Source organism: Orcinus orca, chromosome 13, assembly GCF_937001465.1.
Source record: "Orcinus orca chromosome 13, mOrcOrc1.1, whole genome shotgun sequence".
Taxonomy (NCBI): Eukaryota; Metazoa; Chordata; class Mammalia; order Artiodactyla; family Delphinidae; genus Orcinus; species Orcinus orca.
Genome location: NC_064571.1, coordinates 14,507,571 through 14,535,562, shown reverse-complemented (window position 1 = coordinate 14,535,562; position 27,992 = coordinate 14,507,571). Strand labels below are relative to the sequence as shown.

The window sequence follows — 27,992 nt, the reverse complement described above, 5'->3', positions numbered from 1 at the left end:
CAGCAGGGCGGCAGCCAGAACTGAGGCGCCAGCAGGCGTGTAAAGTTGGTCATGCATCTCTGCTGCTTGATACATTTCGAGCCCAGTAACAGAAGAGCCTTCCTGAGATTGCCGTCACCATACTTGCCTGTCACCTTCGCAAGGTTGGCCAGTGTGTGAGTGTTTGGTCATATGCTGTCATGGAGGTCAAGGAGGAGGGAAAGGAAAGGGAGGCAGATGCTGAGACCCCAGAGAGAGCTAGTTCCTGAGGAGCACTGCCCTCCCCCTCAATTACAGTGAGCCAAATGTCTAGCCCTAGAGTCGGGAGGTGTTCCCGCTCTTGGTGTTAGGAATCAGTCAGTGCGTCCTGCCCCCTGACAAAGAGTCCATCTTGTTACTGGCAGCCAGTTTGTAGGGAACCCAGATCATATTCTCTGGAGGGCTGACCTCAGGGCAGTGCCACCCTCCGTCCTTAGTCAGCCAAGTCTGGGGAATTCCCTGGTGGTCCAGTGGTTAGGACTTCACGCTTTCACTGCCAAGGGCCTGGGTTCAACCCCTGGTCAGGGAACTAAGATCCTGCAAGCCGTGCAGCGTGCCAAAAAAAAAAAGTCAACCAAGTTTGTGAGGTACGACTGCCAGTCATCTGCATACTTATCCACATTCTTGTTGTGACAGACATCCATGGTGTCCACTTCCCCCATGATGAGGTGTGGGCCTGTCCAGCCCTCTTCCTAGGGTGGACTCATGGGAGGAAGGGCTTAGAGCTAGCCACACTGGCTAGGCAGCTGCCACATGTACAATGTTGGTGCTAACTGAGGAAGGGTAGGCACAGTGTTGCATTTTGAGTTTCTACCGTCGTAGGAACCGAATCTGGTATTAGGCCCAACCTGCGTCTGAGACCTAAGCAAAGCCTGAGCACTTAAGCTAAGACCATGCAGCCTCACCCCTTTGAGATGCTGCCCCAGATCTCAGTAACTTCATCGTCAGAAACAGATCCCCACCACTTACACTGGTGCTGCCTCCTGGGTACTGATGGTCCAGCTCTCGGACTCCTGCAGGGACCCCTTCTTTCCATCCAGTGACATGGATAGTAAGAGGCAGGCATTTGGCTAATGAAGCCTGTTTATTCAGAATATGTTTACAGCTGCTTGAAGATTTTTAAAGTCAGTTCTTTTTTTTTTTGTTTGTTTGTTTTGTTTTTGCGGTACGCGGGCCTCTCACTGTTGTGGCCTCTCCCGCTGCGGAGCACAGGCTCCGGACGCGCAGGCTCAGCGGCCATGGCTCACGGGCCCAGCCGCTCCGCGGCATGTGGGATCTTCCCGGACCGGGGCACGAACCCGTGTCCCCTGCATCGGCAGGCGGACTCTCAACCACTGCGCCACCAGGGAAGCCCTCAAGTCAGTTCTTAACAGAGGCATAATTGAATGATGAAACCAGTTTTATTCTTTAATTTTTTTTTTTTTTTTTTTCAGGGCTGATGCTCCGGAAACCTCAGGGACTCACAGAAACCTGCACCCTGGTGATGGCACACAGGGACTGTTTTCTTGTTCTTAGTCTAAGTGGTTGCCAAGAAGGAAGGCAAAGGTAGAACAGTCGGATCTAGGGCTCTCCCCAGAGCTTCTAATCTCAGACCTTATTAAACTCCTTTCTGAGCCCAAGGACAGAGTTCACTTGAACAAATGATTTTGAGTCATGAATGAAAACTCTTGCTCTTTCCATGATGAGAAAGAATTAAGAGAGGGACAGGTAAGCAAGCACCTCTGTTTGGGAAAGAAGGTGTTGGTTTGGGTTATGTTGTTAATAGTAATAAGATAGAGCATACATCAAGAGGATGTGGAGCTTTAGAAATGTGTAGGAAGAATCCTCACTCTAGTTCTCTTTGTTCTACTAGAAGAAGCTTCTAGTCACTTCTGGGTCAATTGCCTTTCCTGACAGCTTATTTTCTAAGTGGGCTATGGGATTTTGGTCTGGATTTGCTTGGGTGGGAAGAGAATTTCAGGCAGAATCCCCCAAGAAATGTGTATTTCATCAATTTGGGTTGTTTACCTTACTGGCCCTTTCTGTCTCCAGTGCGTGTTTTGGCCTGGTTATTGTCAGGACTCCTGAATCAATGTGCTATGTCTTTTTTTTTTTTCTTTTCGGCTGCACTGGGTCTTAGTTGCAGCATGCAGGATCTAGTTCCCTGACCAGGGATCGAACCCAGGCCCCCTGCATTGGGAGCACAGAGTCTTACCCACCAGACCACCAGGGAAGTCCCCCAATGTGCTATGTCTTCGTGTTAGCCTGGTGGCTTACCCTGCATTCCTTACCTTTTTCACTACCTTGCCCAGAAATAGTCTTAAATGGAGCCTGTGGGATTCAGTGGCCAGAATGGGAACAAAGCCTGTGCTTTGGGAGTCCAGGGAGGTTTTTGTCACTGTTCTAAGATAGATGAACTGTTCTTCCAGAGAACATCCATCTTTGGACACTAGAGAGGACTGAATCGGAGAGGGAAAGGAAGGATGCGATGAGTCCTGAGCACACAGACTTCTCCAGGGAGCTGTTCAGCACGATGAATTACCAGATATTTTTGAGAATGTATCTCGAGCCTAGTGCTGTGCAAATGGTCTAAGAAATATAAAACAAGTATACGAGAAGGTCCCTGCACTCAAAGCGGCAGTCTGACTGGGGAGACGGGTCTTTTGCAGAGGCCCTTGTGCCGCATACAGAGGGGCTATAGGACTTAGAGACGTGAGGGACCATTGTAGCCCCAGTTGGTAAGGTCGGCCTCCCCGAGGAGGTGGAACTGATCTTGAAGGGACCAGAAAACACTGAGAAGGTGGAGGTGGGGGCGGATTCTGGAGGAAAATCACATGACCCAGGGGTTGGAGGTGAGAGGAACTGCAGCACATATGTTCATTGGATCAAATTGGGAGACAATAGTGCTTAGGCATCGTGAGGCCAGTTATGGAGGAGTTAGCTCAGCTGTGGTGTGTTTAGTGTCCATTCTTGTGTTCCAGGCAAAAAGAAATCAAAAAAATCAAAGCTGTGTTTAAGGAGTGTTAGTTGGCAAAAATATGTGGAAGGGATTAGAGTAACAGGACAATCTGGGATTCTCGGGCCTTGACATAAGCAATAATTCCGTTAATTATTATTTTTTCTTTTATTTATTTTAGAGAAAATAATTCTGCAGATGGTTCAAAATCCAAAAGTACAGAGGATGTACATATAGTGAAAAAACTACCTTCCACCCTTGTCCCCCAGCTACCCAATTTTCCTGATGGAGGCAAAGTTACTACTTCCTTGGATATAATTCTGGAAATAGTCTCTGTAAAGACAAGCAAATATATTTATGTGTTTTTTAGAAATTCAAATGGCAAAATAGTGTATATACTCTGCCCTTTGTGTTTTCACTTAATATATCATGAAGATTGTTCCAAATTGTCCATAAAGTACTTTCTTACTCTTTTTTATGGCTGTATAGGATCTCATTGAGTGGATATGCTTTAATTTTTTTAAAATTAGTCCATTAGTGACAACTAGATTTATCATGGTGATCATTTTGAAATGTATAGAAATATCAAATCACTGTATTGTGCACCAGGAACTAACAATGTGTTGTAGGTCAATTATACTCCAAAAACAAACAAATAGGGACTTCTCTGGTGGCACAGTGGTTAAGAATCCGCCTGCCAATGCAGGCGACACGGGTTCAATCCCTGGCCCAGGAAGATCCCACATGCCGCGTGCACCACAACTACTGAGCCTGTGCTCTAGAGCCAGCGAGCCACAACTACCGAAGCCTGCGTGCCTAGAGACCGTGCTCTGCAGCGAGGAGCCACCACAGTGAGAAGCCCGCACACTGCAACGAAGAGCAGCCCTCGCTCGCCACAATTAGAGAAATACCACGTGCAGCAACAAAGACCAACGCAGCCAAAAATAAAAAAATCAAAAACAGACAAAGGAACTCATAGAAAAAGAGATCAGATTTGTGGCTACTAGAGGTGGGGGTGGAATTGGATGAAGGTGGTCAGAAGGTACAAACTTCCAGTTATAAGAAAATAAGTACTAGGAATGTAATGTACAACATGATAAAGGTAACACTGCTGTATATTATAAATGAAAGTTATTAAGAGTAAATCCTAAGAGTTCTCATCACAAGGAAAAAAAATTTTTTTCTATTTGTTGATGTATCTATAGGAGATGATGGATGTTCACTAAACCTATTGTAGTCATCATTTCATGATGTATATAAGTCAGATCGTTATGCTGTACACCTTAAACTCATACAGTGCTGTATGTCAGTTATATCTCAGTAAAACTGGGGGGAAAATATAAAGTATAATAAAATAAAATTAAAAGTCCATTAGTGGACAGTCAGGGTTTTTCTAGCTTTTTATAAACAGTACTACCATGAATGACACTGTCAGCATGTCATTTGTACATGGATGACTATATGTGTTAGATAAATTCCTAGAATGAAATTGCAGGCCCCAAATGTGCACAGCATATGTGATTTCGCCAGGTATTGTCAAGCCAGAGAGGTGGTGCCAATTCACTCTCCAGTGTCTTATAACTCTTGGTCGTCTAGCCAGCACAGTGTTAACACACTTCTTGATCTTTGATAATAGGATAAGTGAAAAACATTATCTCAGAGTAGTTTTATTTGACATTTCTCTTGTGATGAGTAAGGTTGAGCATTTCTTCACGTTTAAGAACTATTTGTGCTTCCTTTTATGTAAATCATATCCTTGCCAGTTTTTCTACTGGGTTGTTTCTTTTCCTTACTGATTTGTAGGATCTTTTTTTTTTTTTAACATATTAGGAAAATTAGCCCTGTATTGGTGATATGAGTTGCAAAAAGTTGGTCAGATGGTTTTTTAAGCTCCAGTAGGGGGAAGGTTTGGCTGAGCAGAAAGGCCAAAAGTGAGGAAAGTGCTACACTCAACTTCACTTACTCAGAGCCTTGGGACCTTGAACGGAGCAAGGAAATCTGTATAATATTATATTAACATTGGGCTTCCCTGGTGGCGCAGCGGTTAAGAATCCGCCTGCCAATGCAGGGGACACGGGTTCGATCCCTGGTCCTGGAAGACCCCACATGCTGCGGAGCAACTAAGCGCATGCGCCACAACTACTGAGCCTGCGCTCTAGAGCCCGTGAGCCACAACTGCTGAGCCCACGTGCCACAACTGCTGAAGCCTGCGCACCTAGAGCCCGTGCTCCGCAACAAGAGAAGCCACCGCAACGAGAAGCCCGCACAACACAACGAAGAGTAGACCCCGCTCGCCACAAGTAGAGAAAGCCCGCACACAGCAGTGAAGACCCAACACAGCCAAAAATAAATAAATAAAATATATTTAAAAAAAATTTTTTTAAAGATTATATTAACATTAAGCTTTTCGTGGTTTTTCTTAAGACCGATTAAACAGGAGTTTTCCCTTACAGTATTCCTTGTAGTTGACTTCTCAGGAGTTCATCCATTTTGTGTGTGTGTGTGTTATTGGAAAAAGGTGTGATGTTTAAGCTGTCATCTTTGAGGGACTACTACGTGCCCAGGAGACTGACTTTGGTTTGTCTTGCAGGTTGAAGGTGTGTCTGCTGGGTACCCTCCACCATGTGACAAGGAAAACAGTGCTCTTCTGGCTTTCAGGGGAATTCCTGTACGTATCACCCACACCTCAGTGCTTCCTGGCAGCAGAAGCTTGTGTTACTTGCTGCTATGTGGTGCCAGGCACCGGGACACAGGATGGCACAGACCCTGCCCTCCAGTAGCTCACACTTTGGATGGGGGTGTGGGGAGGGCACAGGCATGCAAAACAACCTCTATCTGATAAGATACTTGTTATAATGAGGCAGAACATAGAGTGCAGCGGGAATACCGCAAGCACACCTCTGTCTCAGTTGAGTTGAGTGGATTTTTGTCTGTTTGCTCTCCAAGGAGGGCATATATTCATACCTGTCCTCACGTCACTCAACTGCTCCGTCATAGTTGGCATTTTCCGGGTGCTTCTCTTTAAGATTGGTTTTAACCAACCCATGTGGGAAGACTAGATTCTTCTGGCCTCCAGTTTCGAGGACACTCAGTACAGCGGGTGGGACTTGTTTGTGTGGGTGGGGGGACGTGGACTCTGCCCTCGCACTAAGGGTCAGCTGCCCCTACAGATCTCAGAGTTGAAGAACCATGGCATCCTCCGGGCCCTGACGGCAGAAGCGAATAATGGCTGGGAGCCGGCTGGTAAGTCCCCCTCGGAGCCTGGGTGGGACTCAAGGCGGAGCTCCCTGTGGGTCTGCTTTTCCTCATTTGAATTTCTCTCACTACTTTTCCTGTAGAATTTTATATATATATATATATATATATGTACATTTATTTATTTATTTTTGGCTGCGTTGGGTCATCATTGCTGCGCGTGGGCTTTCTCTAGTAGCAGTGAGCGGGGTCCACTCTTCGTTGCGGTACGCGGGCTTCTCATTGCGGTGGCTTCTCTTGTTGCAGAGCACGGGCTCTAGGCGCGCGGGCTTCAGTAGTGGCATGCGGGCTCAGTAGTTGTGGCTCGCGGGCTCTAGAGTGCAGCCTCAGTAGTTGTGGCACACAGGCTCAGCTGCTCCGCGGCATGTGGGATCTTTCCGGACCAGGACTCGAACTCGTGTCCCCTGCATTGGCGGGCAGATTCTTAACCACTGTGCCACCAGGGACGCCCCTCCTGTAGCACTTCATAGAGTTATCATCCTTCAAGGGAAGTTAGAGACCTGAGTTCTAATTTGGCCCCACAAGCCCTGCTGGTAGCTTACTGTGCGCCTTTGGGCAAATTATATAATCTCTGTGTCTACAGTGGAAATATTAGTACCTCCTTTGTCCTCAAAGGGATGTTGTGATAATGAAATGAGACAGAGTGGGTGAAAAGCCTTTGAAAAGTTATCCTGTTTTATCTGCTTGACATGGCTCTTCCCATACTATATTTAAAGCTCATTCCACTTGCTAATTTATTACACAGAAAAGCACACTCACCAATTCAGAAGAACCAGTTCTGGAGCCAGATATCTCTGGCTTAAGTCCTGCCTCTTTCACCCATCAGCCCTATGACCTTGAGCAAGTAACTTAATCTTTCTGACTCTCACTTTCCTCATCTATAAAACAGGGATTATATCAGAACCTGTATGATAGGAGTTGTGTAAGGATTAAATGAGGTAGTGTAAAGTGCTTAGCACACAGAATGTAAATCATAGTGAGCGCTCATTGGTGTGCATTGTTGTCTTTAAATTCTGTAAACTGAAAATGTAATCTCTAAGAATATGGGGTCTGTTAAAAATATTCCAATGTAGAAAAACTATATGGAGGTCTGTAAAGTATCTTTTAATTGAATTTTGTCTTTACCATGTGGTGACAAACCTAACATTTATTAGAGATGTTGCCTTAAATGCTAAAGTATTTTCTATTTCAGTGCAACTGGCATTTATGTGCCAGATATTCCTTTTTTTTTTTGTGGTGCACGGGCCTCTCACTGTTGTGGCCTCTCCCATTGCGGAGCGCAGGCTCAGCAGTCACGGCTCACGGGCCCAGCCGCTCTGCGGCATGTGGGATCTTCCCGGACCGGGGCACGAACCCGTGTCCCCTGCATCGGCAGGCGGACTCTCAACCACTGCACCACCAGGGAAGCCCCAGATATTCTTAATCATACTAAATAACTACAATTTTTTCCCCAGATTGCTCTCAGCAAATTTAAACTAATAGGCCGACTAGATCAGCTGTGCCGTTTACTATGCGAATAAGTAGAAGAGGGCCTAAATAAAGGAGGCAGTTGACAAAAGGAAAAACGATAAAGAGCCGTACTAACGGGACCTGGGTTTGTTGTCCTGGAGATTCGTGCTGTGGCTCCTCGTTCTTCTGTCAGTTTAGGGGAAAACTAGTATTTATGTCAGGATCATCTTCAGAGGTGGGAGTCCTAAAGGAACCAGGAAAGGAGAGAGATGCTCTTACACGGGTTGGATGTTTGTCTCCAGTTTGGGCACCAGATTGCGTTGCTGCTTGAGACCTCGGACTTTCTCTTGACTACCTTGCTGTCACAGTAAGCTCCCACACCCTTGCCTGTGAGGTTTGTGCTCCTGGCTCACAACCTTTGATCAACCCGTTTTGCAGGTGAAGGTGTGGGGGGTGAAAGATGGATCGAGTTGCTCATAATGATCTGAAGTCATGAAGTCAGTGAAGCTGGATGTGGATGAGGGGTGAAGGGTGGGGAGCTTCTCAGCGTCGTGATGAGATCCATGGCTGCTCCACTCTTCTTGTTTAGCCACTTTGTCCCTCTTTTTCATCTCCCAAGGGTTCAGCATGCTGGAAGTAAGTTTTGTTTTCTTCACTGTCCCAGGTTGAGTGTTCTGTATTCTGTTGAAGTTACCTAGTTTGGAAGCCCTGGTGTAGTCTGCTACCCCGGGCTGGGGCTGGCAAGATTGAATGTCCTAGAAGTCCAGGATTCAGGACCCCGGACCCATCTCATCTGCTCCCACCGTCCACATCCCTGCCAGACCCGAGCCCACAACTGCGTCAGTGATACTAGCTGATGTTTATTGAGCGAGTGGCCTTTGGGCCACGCACTCCCCTAGAATCTGAAGAGTTACGTCCTCCTCACAATAGTTGGAAGAGTGATTACCAATGGTTAAGTGACCTGCCCGAAGAAGCGCAGCTCGTGAGGGACAGAGATGGAAAGTTGACAAGCTGTTTGGCTCTGCGCTGTGCTTTGCCAGCTGTGCCCTCCGGCTCCCCAGCAGCCTCCTTGTCCTCGTTATCCTTTAGTGTTTTGATTTTGGGGTAGCTTCTTCTTTAATTTGCAAGTATACTTACAAAACAGTTCACTGTCACGTGAACGTCCTCAGCCCGGATTGCCAGGCAGAGGGGAGCTGTCCTAACCTGCTCTCACCACCCAGGCCAGAAGGCTCACGAGTTTGGGTGTCAAACAGAGGTCTCTCCATCCTGCCCACTGTCGGCCAGTGTCCTCCGTAGCAAATGGGAAAAGCCAGTGATGGGCCATGCTGCCAGCAGTTTGGCCCAGAGAGTGGCAGCTGTGGTGTGGAGAAGAGGGCTGTGTGGTGGTTATAGAGCGCCTGTCCTGCTGCTTTTTTCTTCTGTTTCCCTCGCTTTTGTTGTGCTTTCATTCATTCATCACACATTCATTGTGGGGACTTCCCTGGCAGTCTAGTGATTAGGACTCTGCACTTCCACTGCAGGGGGCACGGGTTTGATCCCTGGTTGGGGAGCTAAGATCCTGCATGCTGCGAGGTACGGCCAGAAACAAAACAAACAAACAAACAACAACAAAAACATTCATTGTGCACCTGTCACGTGTCAGGCGCTCAGAACCCTACCTTCCTGTGGCGCCCAGTGCAGTGGGCAAGACAGTTTGCAACATGGTGGTAAGCATGGGGTGTCGGGGTCTCTCATGGAGCAGCTCCTAACGCAGATTACAGAGGCTAAAGAAGGCACCCAGGTGAGGGTGATACCGGAATTGGCTGAAGGATGAGATGGAACTGCGCTAGAAGGGGCTGGAACTGAAGGTGGGGGAGCGGGGTGTGCAGAGGCACCCAAGGGGGGTGTTGAGAGACTTCAGGTACTTCTGGATGCCCTAGGACAGAGCCAGAGAGGTAAGGAGTCTCCTGATTGTGAAGAGTTGGGGTTTCATCTTGAGAATTACGGAGACTCCCTGGAGGGTTCTGAGCAGCAGGCTGCCGTCAGATCTGCCTTTTTGAAAGCTCACTCTGGCATGTCAGAGGGTAGCAACAAGGCCCAAGGCAGGCAGGGAAGGCCAGGGGCTACGACAGCAATCCGGACACACCTAGATCTCAGAGGGTCTCCTTTTCTCACTACTGCAGTTATGAATACAGAGGTGCTCCGAGCCCAAGAAGAATGGGAAGCTGTGGACAGTATCCAGCCAGAGACAGGTAACTGCAGGGACGGTGCTGCCTCCTCACAGCCCGCTGCTGCTAAGCACACGAGCCACCCGTGCGGCTAATGTTCTGTGCCTCTGGGATCAGGATACAGAATTCCTGGGTCTTCTCGTTTTCAATACGTGACATAGGATAAAACCTCTTTTCCCAATTCAGAGGTGATGCCATCGACCTCTGGAGGGAATGGGGATGAATGCCTTGGGGAGAGGGCTGCCAGCCGTGAGAGAAGACAGGGAGGACCTTCGTCAGGGTCAACGTCTGCAGGGTGATGAGGTCAGGCAGAGGATGGAGGCAGGCAGCCAGGACCCCTGTGTCAGGTCGAGCAGGCTGTTCACTATACAAGGAAGTCCCTGGAACTGGGGGCTGAAGCCATCTGCTGGAAGCCTCTGTCTCTCGTGCCTTTCAGGAGGTTTGGATGGAGCTGCGGGAGGGGAGAACTGGGACCCAAATCTAGCCTGAACCCCACTTGAGCTCCTGAAGAGATGTTAGAGTGGACTGTATCAGCCATCACCTGTATTGCGGACTGATGAGTCAGTACCCTGTGACGAAGGCTGGATAGGGGATCATTCGTATCCAGGGCGTGAGAAGGGGCAAAGTAGAAGATAGGAAAGGCCCCTAAACAAACCTGTAGCATGCTCCTGCGTGGGTACCTCCTCCAGGCAGTGACTTGCCCCCGCTCACAGATGAGTGGACATTAGGGGCCCCTGCAGATCTATCTCCACTCACTTCAGGGCTTAGCCTAGTCAGCCTCTGCACAGCCGGGTCCGAAAGGGAGTCAGCCCAGCAGATAACGCCACCCCCTTGACAGAGGAGGCTTGGTTGTAACTGTAGGTGTCTGACGTTTACAGCTGAAAGTCAGCGCTGGGCTTAGAGGTGACAACCGGCGGCCCTCAGTAAATGTCTGCTGATAGAATGACTACTGTTACAAGTGCCAGAGTGTCTTCCCTTTTGCCACAGGGAGCCGGGCCAGCTCAGACCAGCCTGGGCAGCTAATCTCTTTCATTGAGGCCCTCCAGCATTTCCAGACCGTGGACCTCTCTTCCTTCAAGGTATGACAGTAGGGAGGTTTGGGGGTCTCAAGCAAAGCACTTTCTTCCCAGGAGCCAGGTTTCTTCCCCACCAGGATAGGGCACTGGGCAAGCAAGATGGAACTTTCCAGGCGAGGGCTCTGTCTCGACTAAGAAATCTCGGGGTGCAGGATCACAAGTGGCCAAGGACCCACATGTCATGTGGGCCCCGGCGGCCTTTCAGGGACTGTGCCCCCAGAACTCTAGTGGCCCTGTCTTATAGGGGCCCGTGGAGCTGCTCCCTGCTTTCCCCTCCTAGGGATGGGGAGGTCTGCAATCAGATGCTAGGGAGTTCCTTGGGGAAGCAGGGCAGCCTGTCCAGAGAGCTGAGTAATTCACTGCCACCGCAGGAAAATCTTCCATCCCCTAGAGGAACAAGAAGTTATTTGGGAATTTAAAAAATATGTGGGGTTGGAAAAAGAAAGAATATGAAGGAGAGTAAAAGCTGATAAGCTTTCTGGGGAATCTTGGTGACCAGTAGTAAGTTTAGAGAACTGTGATCTCAGATCTTCAACCTAAAGCCTGGCTCAAGGAGCGAGGCTAAAAAGATAGGAATCAGACTGGCTTGTAGGACCCAGAGATCCAGAGGCTGCCGAAATCAGAGTATCCTAAGCCCTGCGGCAATGGCTGTGAACAAGGAGAAGTCGGCAGGAGCTGGTTTAGGCACTGCTGCTGTGGTGTGGACAGAAGGCGCCAGCTCCCCTCAGGGGTATCCTGCTCCAAAAAAGTGCCCACTGCCTGTTTTTTTGTTTGTTGGTTTGGCCGTGCCACATGGCATGCGGGATCTTAGTTCCCTGACCAGGGATTGAACGAGCGCCCCTTGCATTGCAAGCGTGCAATCCTAACCACTGGACTGCCAGAGAAATCCCCCCCCCCCCACTGACTGTCTTATCTTGGAAGCTGAGAGAGCTGTTAGACTTTATATTTATGTCCTTTACAGAGAGAGACAGAGACAGACTTACAAAGGGTAGAAGCAGCCCTGCTGGGAAACTTGGCCTGGCATCTGTGAGATGCCAGCCCCCATAGCCAGCCACCTCTAGCTTCCTCGGTAGTCAGTGACATAGCTATTTCTGGAAAAGCCCAGAGGACCAAATGTAGACAACCGGATGATAACACCTATGCTTGGGGACATCTCTCTCTACTTACAAAGAGCCTACGAGCTGGAAGAGCCTGTCTCCAGAGATTCACAGATGCTTCACAGCTTCTGCCCCATTTCCCTGGCCCAGAGGCCAGCCAGTTAGTGGGAGAACCACTCCTTTCTGCAAGACCGGTCCTGTACTGAGCCTGATGGTAAGTTAATTAAAGCAAATGATCACAACACTCTGCCTATTGCCTGCACCTTCCTCCCCAGAAAAGAATCCAGCCCACGATCCGCAGGACCGGGCTTGCTGCCCTCCGGCACTGCCTCTTCGGGCCTCCCAAGCTCCACCAGGGCCTCCGTGAAGAAAGGGACTTGGTCCTGACCATCGCTCAGTGTGAGTGCACGGGTGCTGCCCCAAGGCAGGCGCCGCATGAGCGGTCCGGCAGAGAGCACAGTTTGCTACCCGGTTGCTGAGACTAAGCCCGGGCTCCTGCATTTACCACGTTGGGGGGAGAGCAGAGTGTCTGGAGCACCGGCCAGCTCTGTCTGGGCTGTACCGTTCTCTGGGAAGCACTCAGTCCTCCTGTGAGGGCCAATCCAACAGAGCATGGGTGTGTTTTGGGGCAGGTGGCCTGGACAGCCAAGACCCAATGCATGGCCGAGTCCTCCAGACCATCTATAAGAAGCTGACCGGCTCCAAGTTTGACTGTGCCCTCCACGGAGACCACTGGGAAGATCTGGGCTTTCAGGGTAAGAGAGAGGAATGGTTCATCTTCTCCCTGACTCCTTATTCCAGGACTAGCATGAGAACCCAGACAGTCCTCTTCCTGTCATGTCAGCACCATGAGACAGGATATCTGGGGCAGAGCATTTCAGGAAGAGGGTACAGCAAATGCAAAGGCCCTGAGGTGAAATGTGTGTACCTCTTTCTGAGAAATAGCAAGGAGTGTGGCTGAAGTGGAGAAGGAGAATAGTTCGCTCGGGGCCTTGCAGGCCAGTGTAAAATATTTCCTCTAAGTGAGATAGAAAGCATGGGAGTGATAGGATTTAGAATCCAGTGTTTTCTTTTTATTCTTTTCTTTTACTATCGATGACAATTTTTTTTTATATTATTTCATTTTTTTGAGTGAAACAAAATGATTTCACCTGTTTTGGGACTGTACTATTTTTTCAAAATCGTATCAAATTACATTTGTATAGAATAGGAAAATATCTTAATTTAAAAAGGAAACTTTATATACTCATAATTAATTGGTGCTCTGTTGGTACTGACAATGTGTTTAAGTCCCTTTACCTTCCTTCATCTATAATATAATTGTCCTAAATATTCCCTCTGTGTACATTGAGAATGACATCAGTGTTATGATTTTTGTTTCAACCATTAATTAAAATAACTTAAGAGGAGAAGCAAGGTCTGTTGTATTTACCCATATATTTACTCTCTCCATTGTTCTTTCTTCTGATATTCTAAGGTTCCTTCTTTTATCACTTCCTTTCTGTTTCAGGAACTTCCTTTAGCCATTTTCTAAAGTAGGTCTGCTGGCAATAGATTCTTTAGCTTTCCCTCATCTGAGAATGTCTTGATTTCCCCTTCACTCCTGAAGGATAATTTCTCTGAATGTAGAATTCCAGGTTGACAGGTCTTTTCTTTCAGCGCTTGAAAATAAATGTGCTACTTCCTTTTGGCCTCCATGGTTTCTGATGAGAAATCTGCTGTCACTTGAATTATTCCTCCTTGTTAGATAAGAAGTTGTTTCTCTCTCAGCTTTCAAGATCTCTTTTGTTTGTTTTTTTTCTTTTGTTTGCAGGAGTTTGACTCTGATATGTCTTAGTGGGGATTTCTTTGGGCTTATCTTATTAAGGGTTTGCTCAGCTTCTTGAATCTGTAGGTTTATGTCTTTGGCAAATTTGGTAAAATTTCACCCGTTATTACTTTGAGTACTTTTTTCAGCCCTGCTCTTTCTCCTCCCTTGTACAACTCTGATGACACAGATGCTAGATCTTCTGTTACTGTTCCACAGGTCCCAGAGGCTCTGTTCATTTTAGGGGGATCTCTGTATAGCTCAGAGGTCTTCAAGGCTCTGTTTATTTTGTTTTGTTTTTTCTCTCTATTGATCAGATTGGGCAGTTTATATTGTTCCATCTTCAAGTTCACTGGTTCTTTCCTCTTTGGTCTCTTTTCTGCTGTTGAGCCCATCCAGTGAGTTTTTAATTTTAGGTATTATATTTTTCTGAAGTTTCTGTTTGGTTCTTTACATCTGCTATTTCTTTACTGAGACTTTCTGTTTTTTCATTTTTTTCAAATGTTTGTACTTGCTTATCAAAGGCATTTTTATGATAGCTGCTATAGTAGTTTCCCATTGTTGCTGCAGAAAATTACCACAAATTTAGTGGCTTCAATCAACACAGATTTATTATCTTCTAGTTCTGTAGTTCAGAAGTCTGACACAGTCTCACTGGGGCAAGATCAAGGTGGCAGCAGGGCTGCATTCCTTTTTGGAGGCTCTGGGAGGAAATCTATTTCTGTGCCTTTTCCACCTTCTAGAGTCCACCCACGTGCCTCCTCCTTCAGAGCCAGGAACGCAGCATCTCTCTGAGCTGATTCTGTCCTCACGTCTCTCTTTCTGACTCTGTGCTTCTACCTCCCTCTCTCACTTTTAAGGATTCTTCTGACTACATTGGGCCCAGCCAGATAATCCAGGATAATCTCCCTGTCCTGATTAGCAACCTCCGTTCTAACTGCAACCTTGATTCCCCCTTGCTGTGCAACAGAACGTACTTGTAGGTTCTGGGGATTAGGACGTGGCTATCGCTGGAAGTGCCAGTTATTCTGCCTAGGACAGCTGCTATAAATTCCTTCCTTATCAGGTAATTCCAACATGTGTGTGATCTCAGTGTTGCTATCTGTTGATTGTCTTTTCTTATTCAAATTGAGGTTTTCCTGGTTCTTGGTGTAATGAGTGATTTTTTATTGTGTCCTGGATATTGTGGGTATTATGTAATGACAGTGTTGATCATCTTTAAATCTTCTATTTTAGCAGGACTCCTCTGACACTGGGCGGTGGGGGAAGGGTGATGTCACCTCATTACTGCCAGGTGGGGATAGAAATCCAGGTATCCCACCTGACCTCCACTAATACCACTGGCTGGGTGGGGCAGGGGTGCCTCATTGCTGTTGCCATGTAGCCTCCACTGATGTCACGAAGGGTGTGGTGGGCTCCTTAGCACTAGAGAAGGATAAAAGTCCCAGCTCCCCGCTTCTTTGACTGCCTTGGCAGAGCTGGGGGGCACCTTGTTACAGTCAGGCAGGGGAAGTCTAGGCTCTCCACTTGGGCAGTGATCAAGGTAACCAAGTCATTGAATCTCACAGAGCAGGGATTTCATTAAGCACCCTGAATTTCCTCTTGGTTTTTGTTTTAGGAACAAATCCAGCCACAGACTTGAGAGGAGCAGGCTTCCTTGCCCTCCTGCATCTCCTGTACCTGGTGATGGACTCAAAGACCTTGCTGATGGCCCAGGAGATCTTCCGCCTGTCTCGTCACCATATCCAGGTGGGGCTTTGGTGGGAAGCCAGCAGAGAGGGCTGTAGGGGCTAGGACCTGGGCACAGGGCTCTCCTGAGTAACCGTGACAGCTTCACAGGTAGATCTCCAATTGCTGAGGGCCCTCAGGACAGCTGAGGCAAACCGGGCGTGGGCATCCCTGTCACCCTGACCTGGCTGGAATCTGAGCTCCAGCACTCATTAGTGTGTGTCTCGAGCAAGTGCCTCAACTCTTCAGGGCCTTGGTTTCCTCATCCATAAAGGGGAAATCTTGGAAACGTCAGCTGGAGAGTTGGGAAAATTAAATGAGGTAATGTACAAAAGCACTAGACACAACTGTGGTACCAGCGTCTCAGCTCACTGCCCTCCCAGTATTGGCAGGTTCTCCTGACCCTGGAGGAGGGGGGTCAGCCTTTATTTGCCCAGAGAAGAAGGTTTGCCTCGAAGTGTCAGGTAACACATGGACTTGCTGAAAGGCCAGAAGTGGCTCCCGTAGCCCTCAGGTTCTGTCCAGGCCTGCTCTCCAGGGTTGGTTTGATGGTTTTCCCCTGTAGTAAAAGGTGGTGGTCCCCCCATTTAGAAAACATACTCGACCTGTTTCCTGCCACTCATCTATCCCAGATTCATGGGGCCTGGAATTCCTTCATGTACTAAACACGTATTTATTTAGGATTCCCTGTGCTAGTTATTGTTCTTGGTGTTTGGGCAACATCAGTGAGCAAAACAGACAAAGATCCTTCTAGCAGAGAGGACAAGACAGTCAGCCTAATACATAAATAAATTATAGAGTATGTTAAAGGTGGTAAGTGCTAAGTAGGCAAGGTTAGGAGAATGTGGGAGGATTACAGCTTTATGGGGTATTAGGGTAGCTCTCACGAGAGGGTGAGACTTAAACCAAGCCTTGAAGGAGGTGAGGATGTTAGCCAAGCTTGTATTTGGAGGAAGAGCATTCCGTACAGAGCGGGCAGCTAGAGCAAACGTCCCAAAGGAGGTGTATGTCTGGCATGTGCAGGAATGGCAGGGAGGCCAGCTGGAGCAGAAGGGGCAGGGAGGGCAGTAGGAAGGAGGTGATGGGGTAACGGGCACCAGACGGTGTCGGGCCCGGTAGGCTATGATGAGGATGTTTGCTTTTACTCTGAGTCAAATGAGGGTTTTGAACAGCCTGGAGTGACACGATCCAACTTACATTCTTAAATGGATCCTGCCAGCCGTTGGGTTGAGAGTAGTCTCTGGTGAGGGCTTTTGTAATCAAGTTAGAGATGATGGTGATCTGGACCAGGGTATTTTCAGAGGAGGCGTTGTGAAGTGATCCGATTCTGGATGTAGAATCTTGAGCGTATGGGCTGTAGAGAATAGAGCCAGCATATTTTTCGAATGGATTGGGTACAGGTGTAAGAAAAAGAGGCATCAATGGTGATTTTTAGCCTGAGCAGCTGGAAAGACAGAGTGGCCACCAACTGAAATGGAAAAGAAAGAGCAAGGGTGGGGGTGGTTCCATCTGCCATATAAATTTCAGACTGAGGTTATGCGTTTGTTTGTTTCATAAATTTACTTATTTATTTATTTTTGGCTGCATCAGGTCTTCGTTGCTGCACGCAGGCTTTCGCTAGTAGCAGCGAGTGAGGGCTACTCTTCCTTGTGGTGCGCGGGCTTCTCATTGCAGTGGCTTCACTTGTTGTGGAACACGGGCTCTAGGCGCACAGGCTTCAGTAGTTGTGACACGTAGGCTCAGCAGTTGTGGCGCATGGGCTCTAGAGCACAGGCTCAGTAGCTGTGGTGCATGGGCTTAGTTGCTCCGCAGCATGTGGGATCTTCCTGGACCAGGGCTTGAACCCGTGTCCCCTGCAGGCGATTCTTAACCACCGTGCCACCAGGGAAGCCCCAGGTTATGCGTTTTTGACAACTACGGAAGTGATGTACCTCATGTCAGGAGCACCCATGTCAACATGTCTTATTACTGGTGAAGTTAACCTTGGGCACATGGTTAAGGAGATATCAGCCAGGTTTCTACGCTGTAAAGTTACTATTTTCCCCTTTGTAATTAATCACTGTCTTGGAGGAAGATACTTTGAAGCTATGCAAATATCCTGTTTTTCCTCAAACTTGATTCTAATAGTGATTTTGTTTCCCTCATTCCTCCTACATTTATTAATTTTTAAATTTATTAATTGGAATTCTTCTGTAAGAAAGAATTGTCTTTGCTATTTATTGATTCTGGTACTTTTTATATCCACAGGGACTCAGATTTTTATTTTATTCTATGGGATATAACCCAACACTTTTATTATTTATTTTGTTGCTAGAATTGTTCCCATGTCGACCATTTTTTTTGTTTTACATCTTTATTGGAGTATAATTGCTTTACAATGGTGTGTTAGTTTCTGCTTTATAACAAAGTGAATCAGTTATACATATACATATGTTCCCATATCTCTTCCCTCTTGCGTCTCCCTCCCTCTCACCCTCCCTATCCCACCCCTCTAGGTCCCATGTCTACCATTTTAAGAGCTCTTTCAAAAAAAAAAAAGCTCTTTCAGGTGGTACCTGTGCCCTTTCACCATGCCCTGTCCTTTTTTGAGCACTTTTCTACTTTCTGGACCCTAAAGATGCTCTAGGCTCTTGTATTTTCCCTGAATGATTCCCAGCCCTGAGATCAACCACTTCTCCAAAGAGCTCTTGTTCTTTAGTTGGAGAATGATATTTGGAAACCAAGATCTGAGTGCTGGGTGTTCTCACTGGTATTAGGATCTCACTGCTTCTAGGCCCTCTCAGTGTCCAGAGCTTGGAAGATATGTATGTGTCACTGATTCCCTCCTGACTCCGAAAGGAGTGGTCTCCAGTGGTGAGCAAACCTGCCCAGGCCCCAGCAGCACTTCACAGAGAACAGGAAGGGGGGTGTGATGCTGCCTGAGGGAGAGGAGCTGAGAATGAGTGGCTGAAGGTCAGACCTGCAGCATTTTCTTCAGATCATTTTGTCTTCAAGCTGGAGTCAGGCCGGCCTGCACTGCAAAAACAGACTGTTCCAGTAACTGTGTTGTTGGTCATATTAGTTAATTCTCAGAACCTCAGCTTCTTCCTTTGTAACATGAGAAAATAATCCCAACTCCGTAGACTTATTCTGAGTTGCAGAAAAACCGTGTAAAGTGCTAAGCACGTTGGTCATTCAAGGAGTGTTAGTTATCAAAGTAACTTTTGATTTCTGTGAGCAAAAATACATTTTATATACATCTTATAGATAATACATGCATACGTAACTATATGTGGTGTTTTCAAAATCATATCTGCGCTCGCGCCTGCACACACACAGACACAACACATACATCCACACATATACACACAGCCGTTGTAAGGTAAGATAGATCCATTTTGAATCTAAAACTTCTTGACTACAAAACACATAGTCACACAGTTCCTTCCACCTGGGCAGTTTTTCATTTCGTTCACTGCATATCTCTGTTACATTTTGAGGAAAAGTACCCATTAAACCTGACGGTTTCACATACGCCCATCTCTTCCAGGAGACACTGGAGGAGGCAAGAGGGGACCTCGTGAGGATCTGGTCTTGAGGTATATCAGGACCCATGAGTTGAGAATGTGGGCGTATTCTGTGCTCTTCACGATGCGGGGAGGTGATGTCTGGGTCAGGTTTGAGAACCGGACCAGTTAGCCTGTGAAACAGTGCGGTCTCTTGTAGCGATGCTGCTTTGTTATAGGAGGCCCAGAGGTTGAGGCATATCTTAGCAGTCACTGGGCCAGCCCCTTGTTGTAGAGACAGTGAAGACCCAGACAGGGGAAATGGCTTGCCCAAGGTCCCCCAGCTAATGAGTATTTCCTAGAAATCATCTCTGACCTCAGTGCCTCCCTTTCTTGTGGTTTTTGAAGGCTCTCTTGTAAGATCTTCCTGCAGAAATATGGAAGCCAGGGTAGAGGGTTAGTGCCAGTTCAGCATCCCTCATTCGTTTTCAAGGACAGGCTTGACTGAGGTGAGGGGGTAGGTCATTGGATATCTGAGGGAGGAATGTCCCAGGCAGAGGGAAGAGCAAGACGAGAGAGGAAGCCCTGGGTACTTGATCTGGGTCCAGACCAGCCTGACCACTTTGACCAATCTGTTTCTCATCCCTTCACCTGCTGGCCTCTGTGGAATTTATTGTGGATTTATACTTACTCCACAACATGCCTGTCAGACAATAAGAAGGAATAGCAGCTTAAAATAATAAAATAAGAGGGCTGGTGTAGGTGTCAGGAAGCTAGATCCTAGTTCCATCTGCAGTATCATTACTTAGCTATGATTTGAGGCAAGTCACCTAGCCTCTCTGGGCCTCCCTTTGCTGTTTTATGAAATAAGAGATTTGGCCTAAAAGATTCTAAGGTCCCTTCCGGCTTTGTGATTCCTTGAACTCTTAAGTAACTCCAAAGTTTAAAGGAAAACTTCACCTCAAGCCCTTATGGATCTTGAAAATACAGTTTTCCAGGAGGCACGTAGGAGACCAGAGTAACAGTTGGGGGACTCAGACCTGCCAGAAGCCAGTCCTGTCTCTTTTCTAAGGAGAGAGCTGAGGTCTCAGGTACCTGTGGTACATCCTACTAAAGGGGAACTGGCCAGAAAGTACAGATGCTGGGGGAACCCAGGACTCCATGAAAGTGCATGGCCCACGCTGTCCTGAGGAGGAGGAGTGCTACAGTTCAGATGCCGAGACGCAGGCCGCATCTGGCTGATTGCTGGAAGGAAGGGAAGCCCCTCGCAACAGTAGTTACAAACAGACAACAATTTGTATAGCTTTCCTTGCAATTTCCGTCTGTTATTTCATCCCATCAACATGACAAGCCTGCGTAAAGGTAGGGCAGAGATGATCCTTGTAAGTCTTCATTTCCTGGCGAAGGAACATGAAGATATTACAGACCAATATCGCTGATGAATATAGATGAAAAGATCCTCAACAAAATACTAGCAAACAGAATCCAACAACACATTAGAAGGATCCTACACCATGATCAAGTGGGATTTATCCCAGGGATGCAAGGATTCTTCAATATATGTAAATCAATCAGTGTGATACACCATATTAACAAATTGAAGGAGAAAAACCATGTGATCATCTCAGTAGATGCAGAAAAAGCTTTTGACAAAATTCAACACCCCTCTATGATAAAAGCTCTCCAGAAAGTGGGCATACAGGGAACCTACCTCAACATAATAAAGGGCATATACAACAAACCCACAGCAAACATCATTCTCAATGGTGAAAACCTGAAAGCATTTCCTCTAAGATCAGGAACAAGACAAGGATGTCCACTCTCGCCACTATTATTCAAAATAGTTTTGGAAGTCCTAGCCACGGCAATCAGAGAAGAAAAAGAAATAAAAGGAATACAAATTGGAAAAGAAGAAGTAAAACTGTCACTGTTTGCAGATGACATGACACTCTACATAGAGAATCCTAAAGATGCCACCAGAAAACTACTAAAGCTAATCAATGAATTTGGTAAAGTTGCAGGGTGCAAAATTAATGCACAGAAATCTCTTGCATTCCTATACACTAATGATGAGAAATCTGAAAGAGAAATTAAGGAGACACTCCCATTTACCATTGTAACAAAAAGAATAAAATACCTAGGAATAAACCTACCTAGGGAGACAAAAAGACCTGTATGCAGAAAACTATAAGACACTGATGAAAGAAATTAAAGATGATACTAACAGATGGAGAGATATACCATGTTCTAGGATTGGAATAATCGCTATTGTGAAAATGACTATGCTACCCAAAGCAATCTACAGATTCAGTGCAATCCCTATCAAATTACCAATGGCATTTTTTACAGAACTAGAACAAAAAAATCTTAAAATTTGTATGAAGACACAAAAGACCCTGAATAGCCAAAGCAGTCTTGAGAGAAATAAACAGAGCTGGAGGAATCAGACTCCCTGACTTCAGACTATACTACAAAGCTATAATAATCAAGACAATATGGAATGGGCACAAAAACAGAAATATAGATCAGTGGAACAGGATAGAAAGCCCAGAGATAAACGCACGCACCTATGGTCAAGTAATCTATGATAAAGGAGGCAAGGATATACAATGGAGAATAGACAGTCTCTTCAGTAAGTGGTGCTGGGAAAACTGGACAGCTACATGTAAAAGAATGAAATTAGAACACACCCTAACACCATACACAAAAAGAAACTCAAAATGGATTAGAGACCTAAATGTAAGACTGGACACTATAAAACTCTTAGAGGAAAACATAGGAAGAACACTCTCTGACATAAATCACAGCAAGATCTTTTTCGATCCACCTCCTAGAGTAATGGAAATAAAAACAAAAGTAAACAAATGGGACCTAATGAAACTTAACAGCTTTTGCCAAGCAAAGGAAACTACAAACAAAATGAAAAGACAACCTTCAGAATGGGAGAAAATATTTGCAAACGAATCAATGAACAAAGGATTAATCTCCAAAATATATAAACAGCTCATGCAGCTCAATATTAAAAAAACAACCCAATCAAAAAATGGGCAGAAGACCTAAATAGCCATGTCTCCAAAGAAGACATACAGATGGCCAAGAGGCACACGAAGAGCTGCTCAGCATCACCAGTTATTAGAGAAATGCAAATCAAAACTACACTGAGGTATCACCTCACACCAGTTAGAATGGGCATCATGAGAAAATCTACAAACAACGAATGCTGGAGAGGGTGTGGAGAAAAAGGAACCCTCTTGCCCTGTTGGTGGGAATGTAAATTGATACAGCCACTGTGGAGAACAGTATGGAGGTTCCTTAAAAAACTAAAAATAGAATTACCGTATGACCCAGCAATCTCACTCCTGGGCATATACAAAACTGGGCAGCTACTAAGTGGTGAAGCTGGGGCGAGGACCCCCATCACCTGACAGCTCGCCCAGCCGTGGGCTCCTTACAGCCAGCAGCCCGCCTCAGAGTCACCTGGGGGGATGAAGGAAAGGAGATATTTCTATCTGAATTCCAGTTTTCACTGCTTTTTAGTAAGTAGGCTTTTATAAAAATATTCCTGAGAATGAATGAACACTAAGTTCGGATCCTCTGTTAATTATGTTGCTACCATGTTCTTGTTTCCATATTTATTTTTAGACTGAAAGGAAGCAAGGGAAGGGATGATATTATACAAATATTATAATTAAATAGGCAATACCCGAAGGTAGAGATGCATTGCTGCTGACCTCAGCTACCCACTGAGGTGCAGATAATAATTATGAACGTTTGTTAGCACCTCCTCAGGCCAGTGCTGCACTTAGCATTTTGCACATGTGATCTAAATTACTCCTTAGAGCAGCTCTGTGAGGTAGGTTGTGGGATAATAGAAAATGTAGACTGTGGATAATAAAAGCTACCCTGGTGGCGCAGTGGTTGAGAGTCCGCCTGCCGATACAGGGGACATGGGTTTGTGCCCCGGTCCGGGAAGATCCCACATGCCGCGGAGCGGCTGGGCCTGTGAGCCATGGCCGCTGAGCCTGCGCGTCCGGAGCCTGTGCTCCGCAGCGGGAGAGGCCACAACTGTGAGAGGCCCGCGTACCGCAAAAAAAAGAATAAAAAATAAAAAAATAAAATAAAAGCTACCCTGGAGAGTTTTTGTAAGGATTAGCAAATTGACTCCACTGAGCATGGCCCTTGTGTGGGGGTCCCCAGGACCACTGGGAGGACTCCCAGGATTTGGTGTATAGTTGTACTCTCAGCTGTGATTTACTGCAGCAAAAGCAAGATCAGCAAAGGGAAGAAGTGCATGGACAACATCCATAGGAAACCAGGTGCGGGCTTCCAGGAGTCCTCTCCCAGTAGAGTCACACGGGACGCGCTTAATTCCAACAGCATCGAATTGTGTAACACGTGGAATGTTACCAACCAGGGGGCTCATCAGAGATTCAGTATCCGAGGTTTTTACTGGGGGCTGGTCACGCAGCACCATCTGTCTAGCACGTACCAAAATTCCAGAATCAGAGCGAAGGCAGGTGTTCAGCATAAACCGTATGGTTTGCACAGTTTGGGTACAATAGTCAGCCTGAGGGGATGGTGGGAACCCTCTCAAAATCCAAGTTCCCAGATGCCAGCCTTATAAGCAGGCCTTTCTAAGGATGGCAATCTCAGGCCTGTGTTCACTTTTTTTTTTTTAACATCTTTATTGGAGTATAATTGCTTTACAATGGTGTGTTAGTTTCTGCTTTATAACAAGGTGAATCAGCTATACATATACATATATCCCCATATCTCCTCCCTCTTGCATCTCCCTCCCACCCTCCCTATCCCACCCCTCTGGTCACAAAGCACCGAGCTGATCTCCCTGTGCTATGCGGCTGCTTCCCACTAGCTATTTTACATGTGGTAGTGTACATACGTCCATGCCACTCTCTCACTTCGTCCCACCTTACCCTTCCGCCTCCCCGTGTCCTCAAGTCCATTCTCTATGTCAGCATCTTTATTCCTGTCCTGCCCCTAGGTTCTTCAGACGTGTTCACTCTTTTCTGCACAGCACTTAAAATTTATTTCCTTTTTGGTTTTGAGAGACGGGAGAGCCGAGTCTCACAGAGTTCGGGTGGCCTTCCTAAGTATACACAGCTGGCAGGTGGCCAGGCCACGACCTGGAATCCAGGTGTCATGGAAGGCCCTGAGAAAAATCCCCGTGGAGCCAGAAGACCTTCTACAGTTCAGTGCTGGCCACTAGAACTTTTTGCAGTGAAGGAAATGTTCTCTATCTGCACTGTCCAGCGTAGCAGCTCTTAAGCAAGAGTGGCTATAGAGCACAGGAAATACGGCTGGTATGACTAAGGAGTTGAATTTCTAATTTTACTGAATTTTCAATTAATTAAAATTTAAATAGCTACACCTGGCTAGTTGCTAGAGTACTGGACAGCACAGTTCTACATCACGATGTAACGGATTTTTCTTCTCAAGGGAGGCAGATGGGATAAATAGACTTTGGCTCTTGTTCTAAGCTAAGGAACGCACTGGTCTATGTGTCCCTCTCAGCCGATGTCCTTGTGTGGGTTCAAGGGCGGAAACTAACATGCAGTATTTGCAGATCCCCTGGGGAAAGCCTCTTTTCATTTGCTTGGGTTTTTGTTGTTAAAGAATAGGAAGGAACTGGCCTCTCCAAAAAGAAAGCATTCAGGTGGATGCTATAGGGAATTTGGAGGCTCTTCCTAGTAAAGCAGCCGTGCTGGACCCAGTCTGCCCCGCTCGGGAGGGGGACCTGCACAGCCCATTCTCAGGCTTCTGTGTTACTAAGAGATGGGGTGCGCCCTAAGTCAATGCTGACTTTCTACCTACTTGTACCTTCTCTGTCTGCTTTTGGGTGAAGAGCTTATGAGCAAATAACCAGAAGCCCAGAGAAGGGGAGAAGAGATTTTAAGAACCTATAGAATTGGTTAGATAACTGAGCCTCACTCCTCTTGTGTCTATCCAACCCCAGGGGGTGATGTGGTCCACAGGCAGCACACGGGGCGGGCCCGGTGAAGGCCAGGGAGAGCTGATGCATCGGATGTTGAAGAGACTGGAGAACTAGCACAGGGGTTTGTGCACCAGCTTCGGAGTGAATCGACCTCAGTAGGAGTCTTGGTTCCAACACCTTAGGAAAGTTATTTAAGGTCACTGACCCTCAGTTTCCTCCTCTGTAAAATGGGAAGATTACTGTGAACATTAAATGTAAGCATCAGTAATACCAGCTGCTTGCCTCTGGCTGTGACTGTTATCTCCTGCGGGCCAGGTCGGGTTGTGGGTGACGGGAAGCACAGAAGGTGAGAGCCTAGATTGCCACTGACCCAGTACCCACTCCATTCCAGCAATTCCCCTTCTGTTTGATGTCCGTGAACATCACCCGCATCACCATCCAGGCCTTAAGGGAGGGATGTCTCTCCAGGTGAGTCCCCACGCTGGTCACCCTGCCCTCCCCGGCCAGCAGAGCCTGGTTCCCTCCCACCCCCCACCCTCGCGTGCCTCATCCTCCCAGCTCTCCCTCACCTGCTGGTTCTGGGGTACCTGGAGAGATCCCCATGCACCAGCCTCGCAGCCCATCTCTCCTCCCCAACCCTGACCTCAGATGTGAAGGCTCCTTGGGGACAGGGCGGGAGGGCCCCCAGGTGTCAGCCTCTGTCCACTGCTGAGCAGGTGACCTCCCTCGTCCTGCAGGGAGTGTAACCGGCAGCAGAAGGTGGTCCCGGTGGTGAACAGCTTCTACGCCGCCACTTTCCTCCGCCTCGCGCACGTCTGGAGGACGCAGCACAAGACCATCTCTGACTCGGGCTTTGTCCTCAGAGGTGTGCTCCCTCTTCTGGGGAGGCCTAGCTCCTGCACTCCTGGCGTCCCCGGGTTCAGGGACCCCAGGGTGGTTGCTGGACTGGTTTGGGGTGCCTTCCTTTCCCCCCGCCCCCCATTCATGGCTTCTCAAGTTCCAGCTTCCCCGGGCCTCCAATCCCACCCTCAAGAGCCTGCCACTCTCCTTCCTCTGCCGCCACTCTTCTCCCTTCCTGGCCCTGTACATCCGGTGACTATATTTTCTGAATCAAAAGCTGGGCCCAACGGTTGGACTGGCTATTCGAAGTTGAGACTGTCCCGGACAGGGTAGAGCATGTGGTCCCTGTGGCCGGATTTGTTTCCTGGGTCTCCCTCTCTGGTGAGCTCTCCATCTTAGACGACTCGTTCACCCTCCTCTCCAGAGCCTCTGGGTTGTGCATTCCACAGCCCCCACAAGCCTTCTGCTCCCCAATCCTCTCTGTTCCAGACTTGGAGGTGTTGGCCAAGAAGAGCCCCAGACGGCTGCTCAAGACCCTGGAGATCTACTTGGCTGGAGTGTCAAAGGGACAGGCCTCCCTGTTGGGGGCGCGGAAGTGTGCTGGGCCACAAGCCCCTCCCTCCAAGGATCTCACTTTCACAGGAGTGTGTGACCTGCCACCACACTCCTCTGAAGGCACATGGCTGATCTGACCAACCCCAGTGAGCGGCCCCCGGATCAAAAGCCTTGAAGGGGCTTTCGGAGGGTGTACCCTGGCGCCATTCTGCCCCTTGCGGTCCTAGCAGAAGGGATGTAGGAAGCCTGTTTGGGGAGCCAAGGACCCTCACCTGCATGAGACATTAGGGGCTGTTAAATTTGACCCACTCCCCGCAGACCTGCCTCCAGAGCAAGGAAAACTTTGCCACAATCTTAGTTGGGCTACAGCTTCCAGAGTTGGGTTCCAGGTAATTTCAGTGACAGATCATGAGGTGGGAGACCCCGTCTGGGTGTTCCACACAGCCCTACATCAAAGGTATTCCCGAGGAGAGGTGCCGGAGTTCTGACTCCTGGCAGCGGGGCTTTCAGGCCTCGGGTCCACGGGACAGGGACCAGACATGGGCTGAGTAGTTAGAATGTGAAGGGAGATGGTAGCGGTGGCAGCAGCTGACAGGGGGCAGCATGAACCAGAGAGTGCACACGGGCCTGCCTTCCTCTCCATCCCCTGGGGTCTCTGGCCTTGCACTTATCCCACCCTCACCTCTCCCCATCCCTCCTCCCCACTGCTTGTGACACAGAGCCAGGCACTGGGCTAGGTGTCTGCTGCCGCCCATCCTAACCGCCCACCAGCTGGGCTCCCCCCGTGGAGGCTGTGCAGGTCCCATCAGGGATGGTTCTCTGGCCTGGGCGAGGGAAGGAGGAAATTCACGTACCAGCAGTTTTTAAATAAAAGAATTCTTCTGGGTTAAGAGTCTCAAGTGTTTTCCTTCCAGACAAGCTTTGTGCCTTCCTGTGGCCCTGTTATCCCAGGGTCCCCTTTAGAGCCAGGCACTCGGCCGGGTGACGTCCTGGTTGTCTCTGGTGCTGGTCACGGGCCCAGGAGAGGCTGCTGTGCCCTGGCCACACTCCCGCCAAGTTCATACACTGTCCAGCCTCACCCTGCTGCACTTACAGACCCGGAGTCTCTGCACGCTCTAACCAGTGGGCAAGGCGGCCCTGGCTCTTGTTGAAGTTGGCTGGTGTTTGTCCTCTATTTACCTCTGGGGTAGCTAGCTGTTGTCGCTTCACTCACAAAAGGGCCTCCAGGGCTTTGGCGCTGGGGAACAGGGGGCAGGTGAGAGCCCCACTAGGCTGCTCTCCCGTCCTCTGACCTCCCTCAAGTGGAGTCACGGAAGACAACTGTCCAGCCCCGCAGGCCTCTCCAAGTCTGCCCCATGCAGGGGGAGGCCCATCACAGAGGTGGAGACGACAGATGGCCACCCAAGTATGCAAGGGACTCCTGTCAGCAGGCTGCCTCAAGGGCGGGGCTGGTAATGGACCCTGCTGCTTGCCTTGTGTCGCCTTTGACCTAAACTAATCCTCTACCTCCTTCGTCCTGACGAGGCGCTTAGCTGACCAGCAGAGATGGCAGCAAGATTACTGGGCCTGGTGGGGTTAGAACGCAGC

The 27,992-nt window shown here is 48.0% G+C and overlaps 1 protein-coding gene across 4 annotated transcripts; it reads left to right on the top strand.

Moving 5' to 3' along the window:
* Positions 1-3: 3 nt before the first annotated feature.
* Positions 4-27,295, top strand: ELMOD3 (ELMO domain containing 3). 4 transcript variants are annotated; one of them, XM_004271614.4, is made up of 12 exons: positions 4-143; positions 1,452-1,725; positions 5,544-5,621; positions 6,124-6,196; positions 9,820-9,888; positions 10,852-10,943; positions 12,313-12,436; positions 12,670-12,792; positions 15,463-15,593; positions 25,402-25,478; positions 25,748-25,875; positions 26,340-27,295. In XM_004271614.4, the coding sequence occupies exons 2-12, from the start codon at positions 1,672-1,674 to the stop codon at positions 26,540-26,542; spliced, it is 1,152 nt and encodes a 383-aa protein (XP_004271662.1). In that variant the 5' UTR covers positions 4-143; positions 1,452-1,671; the 3' UTR covers positions 26,543-27,295. The 4 variants fall into 4 exon arrangements, with proteins under 4 accessions (XP_004271662.1, XP_012389128.1, XP_033287283.1 ...); XM_012533674.3 differs by having other exon boundaries at positions 15-155; XM_033431392.2 differs by lacking the exon at positions 25,748-25,875 and having other exon boundaries at positions 15-155.
* Positions 27,296-27,992: the final 697 nt, after the last annotated feature.